At 41.6% G+C, this 21,833-nt stretch overlaps 1 protein-coding gene and 1 long non-coding RNA gene across 4 annotated transcripts in view; one reads left to right on the top strand and one right to left on the bottom strand.

Annotated features, from left to right (window-relative positions):
* The window catches only part of LOC149459830 (uncharacterized), a 43,470-nt gene extending 38,589 nt beyond the window's left edge, over positions 1 to 4,881 (bottom strand). Inside the window, exon 1 of the long non-coding RNA XR_016313183.1 lies at positions 4,730 to 4,881. This is a non-coding gene — a long non-coding RNA (uncharacterized LOC149459830). The remainder of the gene's footprint in view (positions 1 to 4,729) is intronic.
* The window catches only part of AIMP1 (aminoacyl tRNA synthetase complex interacting multifunctional protein 1), a 114,116-nt gene that overhangs the window by 63,954 nt on the left and 28,329 nt on the right, over positions 1 to 21,833 (top strand). For 2 of the 3 annotated variants that reach the window (XM_089680501.1, XM_089680499.1), the window contains 3 exons: positions 7,963 to 8,096; positions 13,126 to 13,239; positions 19,318 to 19,476. In XM_089680501.1, the coding sequence (XP_089536627.1) occupies positions 7,988 to 8,096; positions 13,126 to 13,239; positions 19,318 to 19,476 (382 nt within the window). In that variant the 5' untranslated portion in view covers positions 7,963 to 7,987. Of the gene's footprint in view, positions 1 to 3,596; positions 3,753 to 7,962; positions 8,097 to 13,125; positions 13,240 to 19,317; positions 19,477 to 21,833 lie in introns of those variants that run through there. The other variant, XM_089680500.1, reaches the window with a different exon arrangement.

Raw genomic sequence — 21,833 nt, 5'->3', positions numbered from 1 at the left:
AATAATATACATTAAATACAACTCACGCCAGCTAAGTAAAATCAGGGAGGGGACAGACTACCACCAATGTAAGAATGCCCGCTAGGCAGGCTCAGAAAAACAGGATACGCACCGAACCCATTTCCAGAAGGCCCTTTGCATCCATACAGTCACCTACCACTACTGCCGCCCATTTAGGGGTGACCTAAATATATGATTATTGTATCTATAAATTCAAACTATACATCAATGGGTGCATTAGACCAGAGATTGTTGAATCCAATAAAGAAATATCTTAATAACTTCCCCACGACATTACACAAGATACAACATGAATCCAGATTCTTACAAGCCAAATTACAACAATTCGATTGATAATGTTAAAAATGTAGTGAAGCAGTCCACTCCCACTCCCCTTTGTCAGCAATTTGGTTATCTATACACAGATCTGCTTGTAAACACCCTCCTTGCTGCCTCACACATAGAGAATCTGAAAAATGTCTATTATAAATGCTTCTGACAATCACCAAACTAAAGTGAACTTGGATATTTGAAAGTGACTGGTGGGCTGCAGCTGCAGTATGCTGAAATATAGGTGTTCTGCAGCGTGCTGAAATATACTTTACAGTATGTATAGCTCACTGCTTAGTTTTACATGGACCTTGGGTACTTGCTTGGAATTGGAATTAGGGATGCACCGAAATTTCGGCTGCCAATATATATCGACCGAAACAGGAGATTGTGTGTACTGCAGATGTGGGGGGGGGGGTGGAGAAAGAAAGGAGAGGAGCAGTGTTTACAGTGACTGGCTGCCTATATGTCACTGCCGGTTTTTAAATGTAACTACCGGCTTTATTTCTTCACTAGTTCAGAGAATGAGCTGTCACTCTCCCAGAGCTAAAGGAAACAAAGAAGTGTGGTCACTGGGTAATGTCACTGGGTGACCCCTGCCCCTTTGTTTCCTTTAGCCCTCTGAGAATGACAGCTCCTTCTATGAGATATAGTGAAGAAAAAAAAAAAAGCTGACAATTGCATTTAAAAACAATGACATTTTCAAAATGTAATTGCTGGCTTTTTTTCCCTTTACAATAGCTCAGAGAAGGAGCTGTTATTCTCAGAGGGCTAAGGGAAACAAAGGGGCAGGGTCACCTAGTGATATTACCCAGTGACCCCGCCCCTTTGTTTCCTTTAGCTTTGGGGAGAGTGACAGCTCATTCTCTGAGCTATAGTGAAGAAAAAAAAGCCGGTAATTACATTTAAAAAACGGCACTCGCATATAGTGACAGAACGTTAGGGAGCCTCTCTGTATACACTGCTCCCTCACTGTATACACTGCTCCTCTCCTGGCCCCTCCTTGCACACACTGCCCACCCCACCCCACCCCCTACGATGCGGACCTGTCATTTATATGCTATCACATAGGGGACTATTGGTCCCCTATGTTATAGCAATAAAATCCTAAGTTAAAAACAAAACAATACATTAAAGTAAAAAAAAAATTGGAGCCTCCCCATCCCCACATATGCAGACATTTCGGTTTCGGTTCGGTTTTTGGCCACTTGCATTCTGAATTTTCGGTATCAGTTTCGGCACCAGAATTTTCATTTTGGTGCACCACTAATTGGAATTGTTCCCAGTTGCATTGCATGCTTAAAAGGAATATATAGTGGGGTTTTTTTTAAATATATATCTTCTTTATTATATTCAGGACTAGAAAACATTTTTTTTCCAATTTAGTATATATAAAATATTAATTGTGTATATCTGCAACCAGCAGACGGGCTACATGAAATTGTTTGCCATACTCACATCATTGGTGTAATGCTGCAGCTGTCCCACGTTAGCCCTAAGGCAGAGAACTGAGCGATTACATGACCACTGGTCGCTGAGCTCTTAGTAAATGCTCCCTGCTATGAGAAGACTATCAGTCACCGCTCTTCACTCTGCCCCTCCAGTGATAACTGGAGCACCAGGCCGGAGAGGGGATGGGAGTAGCTGGCTTCGGCTCTCAGCTGGTGCACTGAGAGCCAGAGCCAGATGTTCATGAAGTAGCTGGGTGGATCCCAACAATAGGTTTGGGATCCTTCCAGTACCTGTGGTGACTCTGATGTCAGCTAACAGCAGACAATACACCCACAATAAGCTGACTGTGGGTCACAGGAGAGTGAAATTAAGTGTACTCCTGTGATCAAGAAGAGAAGTATGACCAACAAAGTTTTGACCATACATCTCTTTTAATGCTATAATGTGAGTAGCTTGCCTCCCAGGTTTATAGTTAGGTAGAGGCAGTCTTACAGTGAGTTGGAAATGCTGGGGTCTTAATAAGACAGTTAAGTTTTTTTATCAATAAAAGGGAATAATCACTCATTGATCCCAGAGATTTCCCCCCTATGTTTTGAGAGTTATGGCAAGAACTTTCATTGATTTATTGGCTCATTATTGTTTAATCAGTAAACCTTATACTTCCTGTTATTAAGCATGCACAGATTGAGTGTAAGTGCTTTCTGCTGGCCAGACCAATAATTTATTCTGGCCATTGGAATGCATTTGTGAGCATATGTCCATGTGTATGTGTGCTTTAAATGCATTTATGCTCATAAGTGCATTTTTCTGCTCAAAATCTCTTCTCAGAACGCACCCTTGGTTCATTTATTTCCTTCTGTAAATGCTTCTCTTCAAATGCTCATGTAAATGCCTATGTGTGCATGACACATAGGCCAACATACAGGCATAAAAAAACCACTTGTGGCTTTTTAAGCACTGTGTGCAGGAGGCCTTAACATCCAAACCAAACTCATTTATCCATGTCAAAATACTTTATGTTGTTGGGAAATCATGTTGAAAAATTCCCCCCTAGCATTTTTTAGACATGACCATCTTGAGTAACCCTTGGTTCATATCTGTGTGGGTGGTGCCGCCGTGTGACACTCAGAGGAATGTGGACCCGCGGGTGGGTGCCATTAATTCTAACTGGAAATCCCAACCGTACTGGGAACCTCAGTTCCCGTGCAAGCTGTGATTTCCAAAGTAGTGCAGGGACTTTTCTTCCCTGCGTGTCCTGGGACGCGGGAGTCCATTCAAGCGAATGGGCTCTCGGGTCCGTGCAAATCGCAGAATGCACAGCTGTGTACCAGGACTAAGGGCAGATGATGATTAATGTAGCACTGACATCCTGAAATCCCCATTCCCTTAGCTCAGGCATGCAGACAGGAAGGTGTGCTTAGCTGAGAAATCCCTCCTCCAGATGAATGAAAAAAATGCCCATGAAGACTCCTGGGATGTACTGTATGACATAAATTTGGCCTAGTCCAGAAACCAGGAAGCAAATGAAGACATTTAAAGAAAAAGGTTAAAATAAGTAATTATATTTTCCTGTCTATTTACTAATGCTAGGAGCATAAGGATTAAAAATAGGTAATGCTGAATGAGGGAGCTTAGTTCTTTAAAAACAAAAAACTGTGTAACTTTGTCTTTCACTTTATTTCTTGGGATGGTCATAGTTATGACAGCTGTGAAACATACTGCATGTGAGCACAACTTCTGTTGTGTTCTGTTTTTCTCCTGGGGTTTGGGATGTCACTGACATGGGCAGATTAGGTCCAGCTAGGCACAAGTGCTGGCTGTTCTCAGATGACTGGGAGATCAGAGCAGGCTAAAGAATGTCACCCCTTGAGTGACAGGAACCAGTTGCTGCAAGTTCCAGAAGAGCTCAGTCTGATTCCAAATAGTCTTTCTTTCCCCTCCGTCAGAAACTAACTGCACTGCTCTTCAAGGTAACGCATATCTTTTATTTAGTTGATGGTCTGCTGTCTTTAACATAAGGATGAAAGGCATAGTGTGATATACTCGCACAATCTGATTTACAGAAGTGTGTCATTTATTGTTGTACACAAAAGCTACAGGCTTCTATTCTGCATTTCCAGCAGTTTCTGGATAGTTATCACTTGACATTATGGAAGCAATCCTTATTTGAAAAAGTCTTCTCAGATTTCTGGTTGTTAATGTTTGCTGCTGAAGCGCCTCTAATGCATGTTCAGGTTCTATACAGTTGCTAGTTTTACAGCTTGTTCATTAATGACATTTGGCTTCCTCTTTGCTGCATGATTGATCACTAAAACATGTGCTGCTTGTGGGACCTTTTACTCTTATCCTCTCAAACACACAGTAAAATACTTAACAAAATGTTGCTAATAATCATGGTATTATGATTTATAAAGTCCTATTGCTGTCATTTTTAGGTATACTATTACAGAATGTGTAATACAGCACTTTGTCTTTGTTGAATGTAACTTGGTTCTCTGTCTGCTGTTTATTTCTAAACATGTGCTTTTTGTCCTTAACCACCTTCATCCTTCTCAGAGATGGCAGATGCAATTCCTGTTAACATTTATACCATTGTTGACATATTGGGGTTTATTTACTAAAGCTGGAGAGTGCAAAATCAGACTCCCTTCTGCATAGAAACCAATCAGCTTCCAGGTTTTATTGCCAAAGCTTCATTGAACAAGCTGAGGTTAGAAGCTGATTGGTTTCTATGCAGAAGGGAGTCTGATTTTGGACTCTCCAGCTTTAGTAAATAAACCCCATAATGTCCAATATGTTTGTACTTGTAAATATATTAAGTAACCAAAAAAAAAGGAAACCATGTTTAACAGTATTGTTTTTTAACACTATATTAATTACATGAAAGATTAACGTTACATTAAAGGTTCATTTTTTTCCTTTAAAATAACAAATATATAATACTTACCTGCTCTGCAATGTTATTACACAGAGCAGTTTCTATCCTACTCTTCTGGGGTCTTTTGCTGGTGCTCCTGGCTCCTCCACTTCGGCTAGTACCTGCCTAGAAAGCTGATTCCCATGGGGGCACTCGTGCGGTCTCACTCCCAAACCACTTTGCATCCATTGACACAAATGGGGAGCTCGGCTCTGCCCCCTGCTACCTCATCACTGAATTTGATTGACAGCAGCGGGAGCCAATGGCCTCCTGCTGCTATCAATCTGTGCAGTGAGGGACAGAGCTGGGAGAGCTGCTGCTCTCGGGCAGCACAGAAAGTTTTTTACCTTAATGCATAAAATACACTAAGGTAGAAAACCCCAAGGCTTTACAACCACTTTAAGATCAAAATTAGCTTTTCATTTTTTATCTGTCTAGTGTGATTTGTATTATTTTTAATTCCACCAGCTTGTTTTCTGTTATAGAAAGTGTTATGTTTTTGTAAAACGGTTGTGTCTAATTGCAAAACAGTTTTAAACTGATCTTTTTATGTATCTTGGAAATAAGTATCAAAGCATCCACCTTTGTAGATGAAGAATGAAGTCTGCTAAAGCACATAATACTTGTGGGTATATTGATACTTGAATATGTTGGAGTGTATCTCAACAAGTGTAGAGACCAATTATCAGCCAACTCTCATTTCTGCTGCGGCACAGATCAACCTTGTGTATGAATTACAACTTGTGTTCAGCCTAAAGCACCATGCACACTGGGCATTTAGCCTAAGTGCATGAAGCTCCAGCGGCTGAGAGCACAGGTGCACCATTCAGTTCCGATGCCAGCAGCCTGTCAAACTCTGAGAGGCTGACAGCTGCTGCGGCTGGACAATTACCCAGAATGCAAGCAGTCTGCGTTTCATACGATTGTCCTTGGGGCTTATACTAACCTATACGTTGGCAGTGCTAGGTGCACTGTCCAGCTGCAGCAGTCATCAGCCTCTCATAAATGTTGACAGACTGACAGCACCAAGGCTGGGTGGTGCACTTTTGCCCTTTGCGCAGGGCTAAACTCCGTGTGTATGGGTCCTAATGGGGAGTGTGGGCTATTATGTACAATAGGGCTGTAAGTGCTAACACACTCGGGTGTCATGTTTAAAGTGTATGTTACCCAAAATATTAATTTATTTTTGTGTGCTTTAACATACAGTCATGGCCGAAATTGTTGGCACCCTTGATATTTTTCCTGAAAATCAAGTATTTCACACAAAAAAGGTATTGCATTAACACATGTTTTGCTATACACATGTTTATTCCCTTTGTATGTATTGGAACAAATATAAAACAGAGGCAGAAAAGCAAATATGACATAATGTCACACAAAACCCCAAAAATGGGCTGGACAAAAGTATTGGCACCCTTAACTTAATATTTGGTTGCACACCCTTTGGAAAACATAACTGAAATCAGTCGCTTCCTATAACCATCAATAAGCTTCTGACACCTCTCACCCGGAATTTTGGACCACTCTTCCTTTGCAAACAGCTCCAGGTCTCTCTTATTGGAAGGACACCTTTTCCCAACAGCAATTTTAAGATCTCTCCACAGGTGTTCAATGGGATTTAGATCTGGGCTCATTGCTGGCCACTTCAGAACTCTCCAGCGCTTCTTTGCCATCCATTTCTGAGTGCTTTTTGACGTATGTTTGGGGTCATTGTCCTGCTGGAAGACCCAGGATCTTGGACGCAAACCCAGCTTTCTGACACTGGGCCCTACAGTGCGACCCAAAATCCTTTGGTAATCCTCAGATTTCATGATGCCTTGCACACAGTCAAGGCACCCAGTGCCAGAGGCAGCAAAACAACCCCAAAACATCATTGAACCTCCACCATATTTTACCGTAGGTACTGTGTTTTGTTCTTTGTAGGCCTCATTCCGTTTTCGGTAAACAGTAGAATGATGTGCTTTACCGAAAAGCTCTATCTTGGTCTCATCTGTCCACAAGACGTTTTCCCAGAAGGCTTTTGGCTTACTCAAGTACATTTTGGCAAACTGTAGTCTTGCTTTTTTATGTCTCTGTGTCAGCAGTGGGGTCCTCCTGGGTCTCCTGCCATAGCGTTTCATTTCATTTAAATGTCGACGGATAGTTCGCGCTGACACTGATGCTCCCTGAGCCTGCAGGACAGCTTGAATGTCTTTGGAACATGTTTGGGGCTGCTTATCCACCATCCGGACTATTCTGCGTTGCAATCTTTCATCAATTTTCCTCATCCGTCCACGACCAGGGAGATTAGCTACAGTGCCATGGGTTGCAAACTTCTTGATAATGTTGCGCACTGTGGACAAAGGCAAATCTAGTTCTCTGGAGATGGACTTGTAACCTTGAGATTGTTGATATTTTGCCACAATTTTGGTTCTCAGGTCCTCAGACAGTTCTCGTCTCCTCTTTCTGTTGTCCATGCTTAGTGTGGCACAGACAGACACACAATGCAAAGGTTAAGTGAACGTCTCTCCTTTTTATCTGCTTTCAGGTGTGATTTCTATATTGCCCACACCTGTTACTTGCCCCAGGTGAGTTTACAGGAGCATCACATGCTTGTAACATTCTTATTTATCCGCAGTTGTGAAAGGGTGCCAATACTTTTGTCCAGCCCATTTTTGGAGGTTTGTGTGACATTATGTCGAATTTGCTTTCTTTCCTCCCTTTTTTTGTTTTGTCCCAATACACACAAAGGGAATAAACATGTGTATAGCAAAACATGTGTTAATGCAATACGTTTCGTGAGAAATACATGATTTTCAGGAAAAATATCAAGGGTGCCAACAATTTCGGCCATGACTGTATGTGTATTTTATAAATAATAGTCTTTCATTTTCATGTACTTCTTCCATCTGAAGTATGTGGTTGATTCTGCCAGTCATCACAGCCTGCCTCTTGAACATGCCCCCTGTTCAAGCATATCCTACTTCTTGCCTCAGGCTGAACAGACTGTGGAATACAGGCACTCTGTGTGTCTGCGCAGTGTCCTGTAACCTTGCCACATACTATCAGGAAGAAGAGATGCATGGTCACATGATAGAATTTTTTAACCTTGTAAAAAAAAAGGCAAGAAAGATCTTTTCTGAAACTAAGCAAAAGCAGTTATGGTGCCTATATAGTTCCTCTAACATTGCATGTTCACAACTACTATAATAAGTTATTTGCAACATTTTTTAATATGTTCCCTTCTGGTTACTTCCTCTGCCTTACATTTTTTTTTCATTTAGGTTTGTTGTGCGGTTTCTGGGGAAGATGGCTGCCAGTAACCCAACATTGAACAGACTAGAGCAGAGGGCCTCAGAAGCTGACCATGTCATTGAGTATTTGAAACAGCAAGTTGCACTTCTAAAAGAGAAAGCAAGTAAGAAAATTGACTAGGTTAAGAAGAGTCTTCCTTCTGAAAGATATTCTGTCCTCTTTATTGTAGACACAAACCAATTGCTTGCATTTTAATATATGCTTCCTACTAGGATATTGGAATCGCATTGAAGCTTGACTGCCACAGCCTTTAATCCAAATCAATGTTCCCAAATTGTGAAACTACAGTATCCTAAAATGTGACCTTAATTTTATTCTCTTTGTGATACTATTAAAAGTGTCAGGACAAATCTCACCCAGAGCTAGAAGCCAGCTTTAATAACATAGAAGCCAGCACCACGCAACCTGCATGTGATTATATAGGTAGCTGAACACATGCAATGTGCATTTGGGTGCCACAAATTGTTAATGGCTCCCCAAATGCTTTAAAGAAACAGGCGCAACAAAATGCTTGAAAAGCACACTATTCAAAAACACACCAAACTCAGCTCCAAAAAGGGTACAGGAGCTACTCTGCAGCATTGTTTGGAGCAGAGGGCAGCCAAATCAATTAAATGGTGTAAGCGACAGTCCCACATTGCTCAGATGAAATGTGAGTGACCAAGTTAATTTGAGCAGATTTTATTTTAACAATTAAATTAACTAAGAATACAGAACAGACCATTACTTTACCAGCAGGACAACCTGCATTGTAAATAACATTAAAGGGCCAACTGTTCCCATGGCATTGCCTGTATTGTAATAACTGCACCTGTCTTTCACAACGCTAACCGTCTGGAAGAACTATAGATCACTCCACTCAACAGAGCAACAAAAGAGCCTAAGCCATGTGCACAATTTGCATTCTGGCACCTGACTAGCAGTGGGACACAGCCCGAATTCTGGAACCTGACTAGCAGTGGGACACAGCCCGGATTTGTGGGACATTAGGATTCTGTTAACCGTTCCAAATTCCACAAGACAGTCCTGGAATTTTAAGACGCAATCTGGGTATGGAGTACAGGAGAGCAGAAGGGGTTGCCCTAGGTATGGGGGACAGGTAATGGGTTTACCACAGAGATGGGTAAGGGGGGTTTCATTAGCTTTTGGGGGACAAGCGAAGAGTGGAGTATAGAGACAGGTAGGAGGGGAGTTTGCGTAAGGTATGGGGAGACAGATGAACGGTGAAAAACAGTGACGTGTGGGACACAGTCACGGATAATGGTGGTTCACATTACATGGATGTCCAGGTATTTGGGGGAACAGGGGAGGTGAAGGTGGAAGGGTGGGGGATAATATGTTGGTGAAGGAACAGATATGGGGGGAAAGGGGCAGGGATAATGAAGAGGATCTCTTTCACACATTGTGAACTGTACACAGATGTTCATGTCACAGTTGTACTCATAGTAGAAATGGTCTCTGCACTCGAGAAAATGAAATTCCCCATTCTCCCCCTCCTCTTCCTCCTGCTTTAATCCACCACTTGAGAGGAAATGACGACGGCCTACCAGGAACCTGGCAGGGACAGCACGCGCTCTTCCATAATTGGAGAGATATGCAATGGCCTAGGCTCCGGAGATTTTTTTTATTCATTTGCCCTGGAGATCAGGAATTCTTCAGCTTTAGTTTATAGGATTGCAATCCTTTTAGACAAGTTGGGGTGAAGTGGTATGCCGTAACTGCAGGCTCACTGAAAGGGACCCTGTAAAAGTCAATTTTGGCCCTTCCCCGGTCTCTCGAGCTATGCTCGAGCTCATTGAAGCTTCCTGTCAAAAGACCAATAGGAAGGCTTGGGAGGGAAGGGAGTTAGGACTGCATATATCAATGGATATACTGATCATTTTGAGATGTGATTTTCAATGAAGGTACTCACTGGAGAGATTTCTTCTCACTTCATGGTATGTTTCCAAGACAGAAAGTAAAGGAGACTCCTCCCAATATGACACAGAATAAAACTTTTGCCTTTAGATATACAGTGAGGAACAGAAGTATTTGAACACCCTGCGATTTTTCAAGTTCTCCTACTTAGAAATCATGGAGGGGTCTGAAATTCACATTGTAGGTGCATTCCCACTCTGAGAGATTGAATTTAAAAACAAATTCAGGAAATCACATTGTATGATTTTTAAAGAATTTATTTGTCTTGCACTGCTGAACATAAGTATTTGAACACCTAAGAAACAGCAAGAATTTTGTCTCTCAAAGACCTGTTACTGTGCCTTTAAAATGTCCACCTCTACTCCACTCATTAATCTAACTTAGTAGCACCTGTCTGAGCTCTTTAAAGACACCTGTCCACCCTACAATCAGTCAGACGCCAACTACTACCATGGGCAAGATGAAAGAACTGTCAAAAGACACCAGAGACAAAATTGTGGACCTCCACAAGGCTGGAAAGGGCTACGGGGCAATTGCCAAGCAGCTTGGTGAAAATAGATCAACTGTTGGAGCAATTGTTAGAAAATGGAAGAGGCTAAAGACGACTGTCAGTCTCCCTTGCACTGGGGCTCCATGCAAGATCTCACCTCGTGGGGTATCACTGATGATAAGAAAGGTGAGGAATCCGCCCAGAACTACAAGGGAGGAGCTAGTCAATGACATGAAGAGAGCTGGGACCACAGTTTCAAAGGTCACTGTCGGTAGAACACTACACCGTCATGATTTCAAATCATGCATTTCACGGATGGTACCCCTGCTCAAGTCATCACATGTCCAGGCCCGTCTGAAGTTTGCCAATGACCATCTGGATGATCCAGAGGAGGCATGGGAGAAAGTCATGTGGTCAGATGAGACCAAAGTAGAACTTTTTGGTCTAAACTTTACTCGTCGTGTTTGGAGGAAAAAGGATGAGTTGCATCCCAAGAACACCATCCCTACTGTGAAGCATGGGGGTGGTAACATCATGCTTTGGGGGTGCTTTTCTGCGAAGGGGACAGGACGACTGCACTGTATTAAGGAGAGGATGAATGGGGCCATTTATTGTGACATTTTGAGCAACTACCTCCTTCCCTCAGTCAGAGCATTGAAGATGGGTCGTGGCTGGGTCGTCCAACATGACAACGACCCAAAGCACACAGCCAGAATAACCAAGGAGTGGCTCCGTAAGAAGCATATCAAGGTTCTGGAGTGGCCTAGCCAGTCTCCAGATCTAAATGCAATAGAACATCTTTGGAGGGAGCTGAAACTCCATGTTGCTCAGCGACAGCCCCGAAACCTGACAGATCTAGAGATCTGTGTTGACGAGTGAGCCAAAATCCCTGTTGCAGTGTGTGCAAACCTGGTCAAAAACTACAGGAAACGTTTGACCCCTGTAATTGCAAACAAAGGCTTCTGTACCAAATATTAACACTGATTTTCTCAGGTGTTCAAATACTTATGTTCAGCAGTGCAAGACAAATACATTCTTTAAAAATCGTACATTGTGATTTCCTGAATTTGTTTTAAAAATTCTGTCTCTCAGAGTGGGAATGCACCTACAATGTAAATTTCAGACCCCTCCATGAATTCTAAGTGGGAGAACTTGCAAATTCGCAGGGTGTTCAAATACTTCTGTTCCTCACTGTACTTTAATATTTGCATTTGCTTTACAGCTGTACATCTTTGCAGTATTTTGTCTACAAATTTGATTGTTTTTCCTTTTTCTTTACTGTACTTTACTTAAATTTAATTATGTTTTGTTAGAGCAGTTAACTCTAGTTTTATTACTCACATTTTTCTTAAGTTGCATCCTTGCTTTCCTTTATTTTTGTATTTTTATATCATTGGTAGAGTTTAATTCCACTGTATCCTGCTTTTCCTGTAGTGTGGAGAGAACCTTTTTAATTGTAAATTAATTTTCTACCTCCTTGTTAAGATTTTACTGGCAGCTTGCTCGCTGGGTACTTATATCACTGTACTCTATAGTACTGTATAAACATATACTAGGAAACTAATAGAGAAATGTAAAGCCGGTCATAGATGGATCGAATCTTGGCTTGTACAGTAGGGACTGGATGAAATTCTATCTATCGGCAGGGTGGTTGTAACGGAGTCAATCCATTGATCGACTTCAGGACTACCAGGCTGTCGGATATTTTTTATGTAATCACTATCAGCAGTTATAGCTACCAGCATTGATCATTGTGTTCTCTGGCAGAACACAGTGACGCTGTGGGAGGGATTCCACCATCAATACTCAACACTAACTGTGCTGATGGGGGAATCAAGCAATTTTCTTGACTGAAATCCATTCTGGAGGGAAAGAAAATTGCACAATCTATGGGCTACTTTAGTCTTAAAGTACTTAAAGCAGAACTTCACTCAAAAAGGAAAGTTCTGCTCCTCCCCCTCCTCTCCCTCTCATTGTGTGTACAACATTTTTTTTCCATATCCCCTAATATTTTTTATTTTATTTTAGTAAATTGGATTACAGATATATCTTACTGCCATTTTACCAGATATGCACAATTTCATTGTTTTCACTGTATGAATATTTTTTTTTAAAAGAAAAGGTTCATTTTAACAAGACAATTTTCATTATCGTGGATGCCACTAGCTCATATCACTTAGCTTTAATAGATTTTCTTTTTTTCTGTCATGCTACCTACCAGTATATCAGCCCAGCAAAAATCAGCCCCCATCTCACCCCTCCCACCCAGCACTTTTTTCCTCTTAACTTGTAAAGTAAGATACAGTATATTTATCTAAGTCTGCCAGTTTGGGTCCTTCACCAGTGTTGTTTCTGGATGTGGGGAGGTGGTAATCCAGCACTGCACATGTGCCTAGCTGGTCCCTGACAGTTGTCTGAGATTCCTCTTCCGAATCCTGAGAGGGCCCAATCGCTGAACAGGCAATAGGAAGTGTCCACTTCATACAGGCAGTGAATGTGGATTCTTGCAGAAGAACCCTGCTTCCTGTAAACAGAAGAAGAGAAAAGACTGGGGACTGGAGCTTTATGTGGGAATAAGGATAAGGGGGAGCCAAGAGACCAGGTTTAAAACCGAGGATAATCTGGAGTGAATACAGCTTTAGTTCAAAATGATGTAATGTCCTTAAAGTTGAAGCACATAATTACCAGAGTCAACCTGACCTTCATTTTTGTATGTTGGCTTTAGTTTTGCAGGCATCTTTACGGGAAGAAAAGAAACTCCGTGTAGAAAATGCAAAGCTGAAGAAGGAAATTGAAGCCCTAAAAGATCAACTTGTGCAAACGGAGAAAAAAAATGGAGGTACTTTCAAATTACTATATTTATTGTAGGCAGTTATTTTTATGGCACCGACATATCATGAAGTGCTTCACAGATTGTACATTCACATCAGACTCTGCCCTCTAGGATCTAATAATATAAGGTCCCTAATTCACGTGCGTACATACATGCATACACATAGTATAGCCAGGAAGCAATCATCATGTCTTTGAAATGTAGGAGCAAACCAGAGTACCTGGCCTAAATTCACGCTAGCACAGGGAGATCATGCAAGCTCCATTCAGACAGTTAGGGGTTTATTTACTAAAGCTGGAGAGTCCAAAATCAGACTCACTTCTGCATAGAAACCAATCAGCTTCCAGGTTTCATTGCCAAAGCTTCATTGAACAAGCTGAGGTTAGAAGCTGATTGGTTTCTATGCAGAAGGGAGTCTGATTTTGGACTCTCCAGCTTTAGTAAATAAACCCCTTAGTGTCCTGACTGAAGTTGGAAGCAAAATACCCCAGTGATTCAAGACAGAAGTGCCAACCACTAAGCTGCTGTGCTGCTCCTGGTGAATCTTTCAGTGCATATTCCCCTAAGCCCCCCCCCCCCCCCAAGAGGACCTTTCTGTTGCTATTTTTTTGTAAGTGCATCAGTTATAATCAGTTACTCCTTAGATCTGAAAAGCCATTTGTATGTAAACCTGGTTCCTCCTAAGCTGGCCATATATGGCTCATCAGACGAAATTCAAGCTGCGGGTGGCCCTGCAAGCTTCACCTAGGCTCGACAAAAGTCAGTTTAAAAATCTGTTGACCACATGGAAATTTATCAGCTGTATAGTGACTGTATCCTACCATAGCTGACAGCGGAGGTTCTTCCATCCATACTGTTTAGCGTGGATGGGGAAATCCGTTGATTTTCTCTTTTAGCCTGCAAGATAATACATACAGCGTGTGCTCATATTTCTGACATCTTAATTCAGTGTAAAAATAGTGCTCCATTCTTCTTTGAATCATTGGATACTTCAGTTGCTGCACTGGTTACAGTGAGATGAAAGGCCACAAACATGGCACTACTGCATCCTGTCTAGTCTGGCACCACTGTTTCTGTAAATAGTACAGAACAAAATATGCAGTTACAGAATAGCAAAATAAAGACGTTAAAGGCTTAGTCCAGATATGGGACCATGTTTCGTGTAATGTTTGCTGCAGGCAATGGATCCTGCATTAGGAGCTCACCTTGGTGCAAAGTGAAATGTGTGAAATTAGCTACTGGGTCCCATTCAGCTCTAGGGCCGTTGTCCATTTCTATGGTTACCAAACCCTAAAGACACTCTTGGAAGTATGTCCATGGTGATGGGTGAATCCTGGAGCCTAATAGGCCCAACGTTGTGGATGAAGTAAGACATGGTTTCTCTCTATAAGGACTCTGGTTTCTGGCTTGCTTTAAACACTACTCACAGTAGCATTGTGCACTATGCATTTTAGTAGGCAGGGGTTTTGGGTGTTAATAATTTTTTTTGTGGTAACCCCTGCCATTTTGTCTCTAATGCTGCTCAATGAGCATGTGAGCAAACTGCATCATGCCTCCCAGATTACATGTTTTCACCTGTCCTTTCCTCCAAGAACATGTGCAGAAAGTTGCTGCGTTCCTGCAGGCATCTTTTACAGAGACACAGCCACAGAAACTAGATTAACCCTTGGGTTATAGTGGCTCCTTCTCTGGACATGTAAAACCCCATCCATGCTGTTTCCTGAACCATGAGTACCCCAATCAGGATCCCCTCACTAACAATGGCAGATCACAGCCACAAGGGAGCTAGGAAAAAGGGCCAGATAACATGTTCTGCAGACAACCTACAGGGAAAACAGAACACCGCTGAGAGTGATAGCTGTTTCCTTGTTCCGGAGCAATGTCCTTTTATGACGCTACTTCATCTGACATCTGTACCATATGGCCTCTCTGGAAAATACAGATTTCTCTGCTACTGTGTCCAAATTCTATGGAAAACTTTCACCACTTCTAGACCTTTGGTTTCAAGAGGCCACAAATGCTTCCCATCCTCTTTTTTTTTTCCCCAGACTTTCTTCAGGAATCCCCTTTTGCTTGAACTTACGGAGGAAACTATTGAGGATATAGAATATTGAGGATATCCTCTGCTGGAAACAATAGAGGATTTTTCTTCCTCTGAAGCTTGTGAGGTACAAGCTATGACTTTGCAGCAAATTCTTTCTTCTGTGTACACACTAATGCAAATGCTTTCAACTATGGACACACTAAATGAAGTGGTGTCTTTGCCTAATGGCACCTCCAAAACAAAGCAAAGCCAAAACAGACCACTATGTGACTGGCTATATCTAAAAAGAATTTTCTCACCTTTCCCACTCACAGATTCTTTGTGCACTTTTGAGGACTGGCTCAGCCCTGAAAAGGTTTATACTCCTCCTAAACTTTTTACTGATATTTAGCCTATGGAAAAGGGTTTTAAAAAGAAATGGTCTATTCTGATAGTGGGTTCAGCCATTTCAGTGGGATCTGCCATTTCCTTACAGTTCCTATTGAGGGTGTTCCCTCATTTAAGGATTCTATTGTGTTTTGAAGTCCTTATAAAGACCTTGTTTGCTCTTGCAGGTCCGGCCCTGCATTGTGCAAATTTTTATTTTTTTGCTCTATTTTGAGAGACACTTGCACCATAGGCTGATCCACTGTGTGGTTTGAAGGTGGTTGTTTACAGCACTAAAGCCTTCTTCCTCCCAGGAAGTTTGCATAACTGTTCATGGGCTAATAGCTGAGGGTTTTCAGATTGGTGTAAATTGCTTTTTTGTTGAGGCGATACTTTTTGAAGTTTCTCTGGGTGTTTCACAGAACCTGAGGAAGTGGGATATTTGGAACCTACAAAATGCGTTGTGAAAGGATCGTTGAGATCCCCCCTACTATTGCCAGCCAATAACTTCGGAAATCATTTGATGTGATACAATAAAGGATATAAATATTTCAGAGTAGGGTGAGAAGGTCAACAACCTACTGTGCAACAATCTATATCTTATTGTTAAATATTTTGTGGATTTCTGAATAAGCCATGTTTGGCTAGAATGTGATGTATTTTAATGTTTTAAAGAACTTGAATAAATTCATTAACTTTAACAGAGGTGTACACTGTATTCAAATCTAGGCTGTCTTAAAGTCCCATACATAGTGGATTATTTTGGTCGTCATTTAGGGGATGTTGGTGCCCATCTGTGCGAGTATATATCTACACTTTTTCACAAGTTTTAAGAATTTCTCTAATTTCTTTGCACATGTGCAATTCTGTGTCCAAAAGTTTGGTTTGCTGTAAATACTTGTAAGAAACGTCTTCTATGCATGCCATTTGATTGTGTTTTGCCTCTTTGCGGAAACCCTTGACTAATTCGTTATAGAAGTAACTCTAGGAAAGGTACTTCTACCCCACAGGAAAACGTTGGTCTCCTACAGCTTCTTCTGTTCCATTCTTTGTCACATGGAAATCCTTCTTTGCATGGTGCAAGGACAGAAGGCTTAACCCTAGGTAATTTCTCGATCACTTGGATTTTGGCTTTTCTTCAGTCTAGTCTTAACTTTCTTCAATCTAGTCTTAACTTTCTTCAGTCAGGCCCTGTGTACCCTCAAGGGACATGTTTCTGCTTTATCCATTCTTTTTCAGAAACTTTGCCACTCAATCCCTTATCAGGACTTTTCAGCAGGGAGTTGCTCATATAATTCCCCCAATTCAAACTCCGGTCTCACCTTGGGATCTCAGCTGGTATCATCTGCTCTTTAGAGACCCCTCTTTGAAACAATTAGCGACATTCCATTGGAAGTCCTCACCTTTATGGTTGCCTCCCTGGTCGACATCACATCTGTTAGGGGTGTTTCTGAGTTAGCATTTCTATCTTGTAAAGAGCCATTTCTTGTTTTGCACAAGGCCAAGGTGTTTTTAAAGACCAAAACTTTCCTTTTTACTAAGGTGGTCTCTTCTTTCCACCTCAATCAGGACCTAGTCCTCCCTTACCTCTTTTCTGGCCCAAAACATGACAAGGAAATTGTCTTACATTGTTTGGATTTGATTAGGGATGTCAAGAGTCTACTTGGTCCCCACGGTCTCGCAATACGGAGTCCCTGTTATTCTACTTAGAGGTCTTCATAGATGACTCCCTACTTCCCACACTACTTTTGCCTGGCACATCAGAAAACCCATCTCCAGTTAACTTTTCAGCAGCAAGCATCTTTATCCCAGATTTGCAAGGCCACTACCTGGTCCTCTGAATATTTTCCAAGTTCCACTAAGTGAACGTTCAGGCCTCAGCTGATGCAAGCTTTGTTCACAAGATTCTTCAAATTGTTATCTGAGCATTTTGTTCAGATTCTTTAAATCCTTGTGTTTCTTGAGGATCTATTGGCAGTTTCAGGTTGCCATGGTGTTGTCCTACCTCTCAGTTTTATTGCTTAATAGGAAATACAACTTACCTGTAGATTCCGTATTTTGGAGTACAGTACAGGTCCCTCCCTTCTATGTGCTTGCTAAAAACTGCAGCCTCACTGAGTTATATGAGTACACTCCAGGGGCAGCCCTATCAACAGGTTTTGCCAGGGTCCAGTTACCTGAAGGTAGCAGCATATAACCCATAGTCTATGAATACCAGTCCTGTATACCAGTCCTGTGTTGTACTCCAAGAAAAGGAATTTACAGGCAAGTCAGAATTCTTTTTTTTAATCATCAATGTGGGTAAATTTTTTTGTAAAGGTGTACCATGATTTTAATGTGCACAAGCCAAGTTTCAATGCGCACAAGCACACACTGGTGCTTGTAGATTGTGCATGGTGTGATGATATGCTAATCTACACTGTGCACTGTAAGCATCATGGTCAACATTTACCAACTATAACTACATGTTTCATATACTCTCTGCTGTGTACAGGAACAGTGGTGCCTGGAAAGTAATATTAACCTTATGTCTATTGTCCTTCCCCAGAGTCCACTCTGGAGAACTGTTTTAGATATACAGTACAAATGTATATACATCAGGTAACCTACCGCTTTTGTGTATATAATTTGTTGTTGGTATTGCTTGATTATCACAAACAATGCTCAATTTTACTGTATGGCCACACAGTATCTGCATTTATTTGGTTAAAGAGGTACATCACCCTCCCCTCTATTTAATTTTTTTTTAATTTTCACTTACCTAATACTGGGTTGATTTAAATTCAAAGTCCACCCAGAATATCTATTGTTGTCCCACTACTTCCACTGCTTGAGTCCCTTCTGTCATTGGGAGGCAGCCGCCACTTCTGGGCTCAGGCAGCCATTTCCCAAAGATGCTTTCCCTCCTGCTTCCGTGAATAAAAGCCAATGCCTCCCTGGATGTGTGACAGGCATATCTCAGGAGACATTTGGAACACCGTCTCATTATTCTCAAGAATGGAGGGCAGTGTGTAAACCAGAATGTGCAGGAGGGAGGATTGACAAGGAGGAAAGTTTATTTTCAGTGTGAAGATCCACAATAGGATTACAAGGCCAGCATATTTCAGATGGCTTTCAGTTTTGTATGTTCGTTATTAGATTGTTTTTCAATTAACCAATTACATCCCTTCAAATGTTCATAATTACTGGTATTCTCATTATCTGGTAGAAATTGTAATGTGCAATTATTTGTTATAACTCAATAAATGGCTATTGTAGGCAAACATTTTTTCAAATGCTCATTGACCACATTGCCTTTATATACTTTCAATGTATAATGAGGAAAAGGAAACCTTATTACAGTTAAAATTGTTATAAAGCTTATGGTTGTATTTACAAATGAGATTGTTTCAGTAAAACTTTTTTCAGGTGGACCCTATTTTTGTAGAATTATAGGTATGAAGTAAGATGATGGACATTTTTTTTTTTTTTTTTGTTAATCAGCGTTATTAACATATTTTGCAGACAGCTTCAAGTGTTTTTTTTCTTACAGTTGTCAAACTGGGAATTCTTTCATTTATGTTTTTAGAAAAAGTTCTTAGCCAGCAAAAGAGAACTTTTAAGTTGCCTCTCAGTTAACAAGACAGTATTTCTTGTAATCTGATTGTTTTCTCTCTTTCTTCCTGGCATTTCAGTGAAACAGGTTGGTATTCCTAGTAGTGCCACTACTGTGTCTACTTCTACTTCTGCTACCTCACAACCTGTTGCTGAACCAGCTCATGTGAAACGGTCCCCACCAGCACCAAAAGCTGGGGGAGAAGATAAGAAAAAAAAGGAGAAACCAGAAAAGAAAGGTATGAACCAACTGAAAAGCAATGCCTTTAACTATTGTGATTTTTCTTTTTTTTAAAATAAAGGTATTGTCTGATTGTTTGTTTATTTTGCATTGGAATAATTTAAAGTCGGGACCTTGAATTAAAATTTACGGCGGTCTGGTCAGCAAAATTGCCTTCCAGCAGAGGTCCTAATTTAGTTCGCCATATAACACATCACAGTCCCATGGTACAGTATGATCTTTAGCGTAACTTTCACACTGTAGTCCCCTCTACATCACAGTACCCTCTCTTAGGAAGTCCCACAGTGTCCTCTTTTTCCCTTTACATCATTGCCCGCCTTTACATCACAGCGCCCCTTAACAAAACACAGTGTCTCCTAACCCAACACAGCACCTCTTAACCCAACACAGCGCCCCTAACATAACACAGCACCCCTTAACATAACACTGCACTCCTAACACAACACAGCACCCCTAACAACACAGCAAATCTATAGCAAAGACAGGATGTCTCTTTGCTGGATGTGGATGTCCCTTCTTGGACTGTGCTGTCTCTTTGCTGGATTGGAACGTCTCTTGGCTGGACCCAGCTGGGCACAGAGACAGCCCAGTTCAGCAAAGAGACATTGCCGTCCAGTATAGAGTCAGCCCGCCCAGCAAAGAGACAGCCCATCCAGCAGAAACAGCCCCATCCTCCGCCTCTACTGAGCTGTCACAGTGTGCCGGCAGGTGATGAAGAGAGGCCGCCCATGTCCCTTCTGTGCAGCGGCCAGCCGAGGAGGTGTCCCTGTGTCAGCGGCGCTTCCTGCTTGTCATCTGGAGCCGTCACTGCCGCTCCTCCTGTCGGCCCTGCATACACGCACAGTGGGAGGTGAGTGGCGGCCGTGGTCTGCATTAGCCTTGTCCAGACCACGGTTGCTGCATACCTCCCGCTGTGCAGTCTGGTCATCTTAAGCCAGGCGTCTTGGTGTGCCCCATGGCCAGTCCGGGCCTGGGCCTGAGGGAGGGCACCCGGCGGTGGCGTGGCTGCGGTCCGGATGGGACTGTCCCTCAATCCGCATATTAATGACCACTGATTTAAAGTATCTCTAAAGGCAAAACTTTTTTTTGGTTTTGGATAGAGTGGAGAGGGATTACAACACCTGCCAGCTTTTATTGCTGTCTGTGCCCTCATTAGGGAGATTCACCCTCCTACTTACTTAAAAATGCCTATAGTTCTATTTTAATTCCCATTCTTGTGAACATAGTACAACAGTTGATCGCATGGATCACATTGGCCTTGTCTGTGTTTATATGCACTTTCTGGCAGTTTTCTCATCCTCAGCTGATGTTTTTTTGTGACTGACATGGAATTCCATTTGTTTATTATGGCTTGGGTTATGAGGGCTAATAGGTGAATAGAAAATGATAGGAACTGTAAAAGTGATAAAAAAGAGAGAAGTACTAAAGTGTATGTATACTCTACTCATAGCTTATCTTATTTACTACTTTGTGAACTGTCAAATATACCATTTCAAACCTTTTGTTATATCTGATAAGTGCACAAAAAAAACTTTTGATGTCAATAATTTAAATCTGCCCTGTGTACTCCTCACCCTTCATGTGTTATCTCAAAGAGCCTTCCTAGCTCATATCTTGGAGTACAGAATGATTAGCGTTTATGCTGTAAATATCTGAGAGTGGGAGTAGTTGAGTAGTTTAGTAAAAGACACTGGGCTACACTGACACTACATAACTGTGTGTTGTCAGATCACAATGGGGCTTTAAGCAGAACTAAAGTCTCAGATTAGTAGGCTTTTTATTGCAGAGGAGATATTCAGTGTCTCTGGGCAATGAAGACGGCTGCAGCCCGGTGACCTGTGTCACATATAATTGGTCTGAAGCAAATGTAAGGGAGAACATTCATTTTCTGATGCAGTTAGCTTTATCCTTTTGTAACTCTGATCCTTAAAAATATTTTTAGTGTCCTTTGGATGCTTAAATAAAGTGGTTGCATGAGCACAGTTGCACATTATGACATGTTTAGCATCCCAGGCTTGTATATTGTAGTGAGATAAATGTACTCTCTCCCACTCACTTTGGGTATTTCCATGTACTGTAGTAGCCCTGGATCTCTTGTGAGGAAATGATACAGGAGGTTCAGCTACTGCCAAATCTTCTGAGTAAATTAAGGTAATTCAGTCCATGAAGAATGAACATTACAATCTGCTAACTGTTAAGTAAAACTTGTTAAAGATTTTGATTAATTGCAATTTCCGCTCCTTTTTATCTGGAGAGTGATCAGGCCTAGAATTTGCTTCCAAAGGGAGGGTTGGTTTTCATTTCTAAATTAAATTTCAGATAACGTTTGACAATGTGTCTTGAGGGCAAGTATTC

This window comes from Staurois parvus, unplaced genomic scaffold (genome assembly GCF_062004578.1).
Source record: "Staurois parvus isolate SC_StPar_1 unplaced genomic scaffold, SC_StPar_1.0 ptg000244l, whole genome shotgun sequence".
NCBI lineage: Eukaryota > Metazoa > Chordata > Amphibia > Anura > Ranidae > Staurois > Staurois parvus.
Note: the sequence above shows the minus strand (reverse complement) of the source record. Positions and strands in the feature narration are given on the sequence as shown.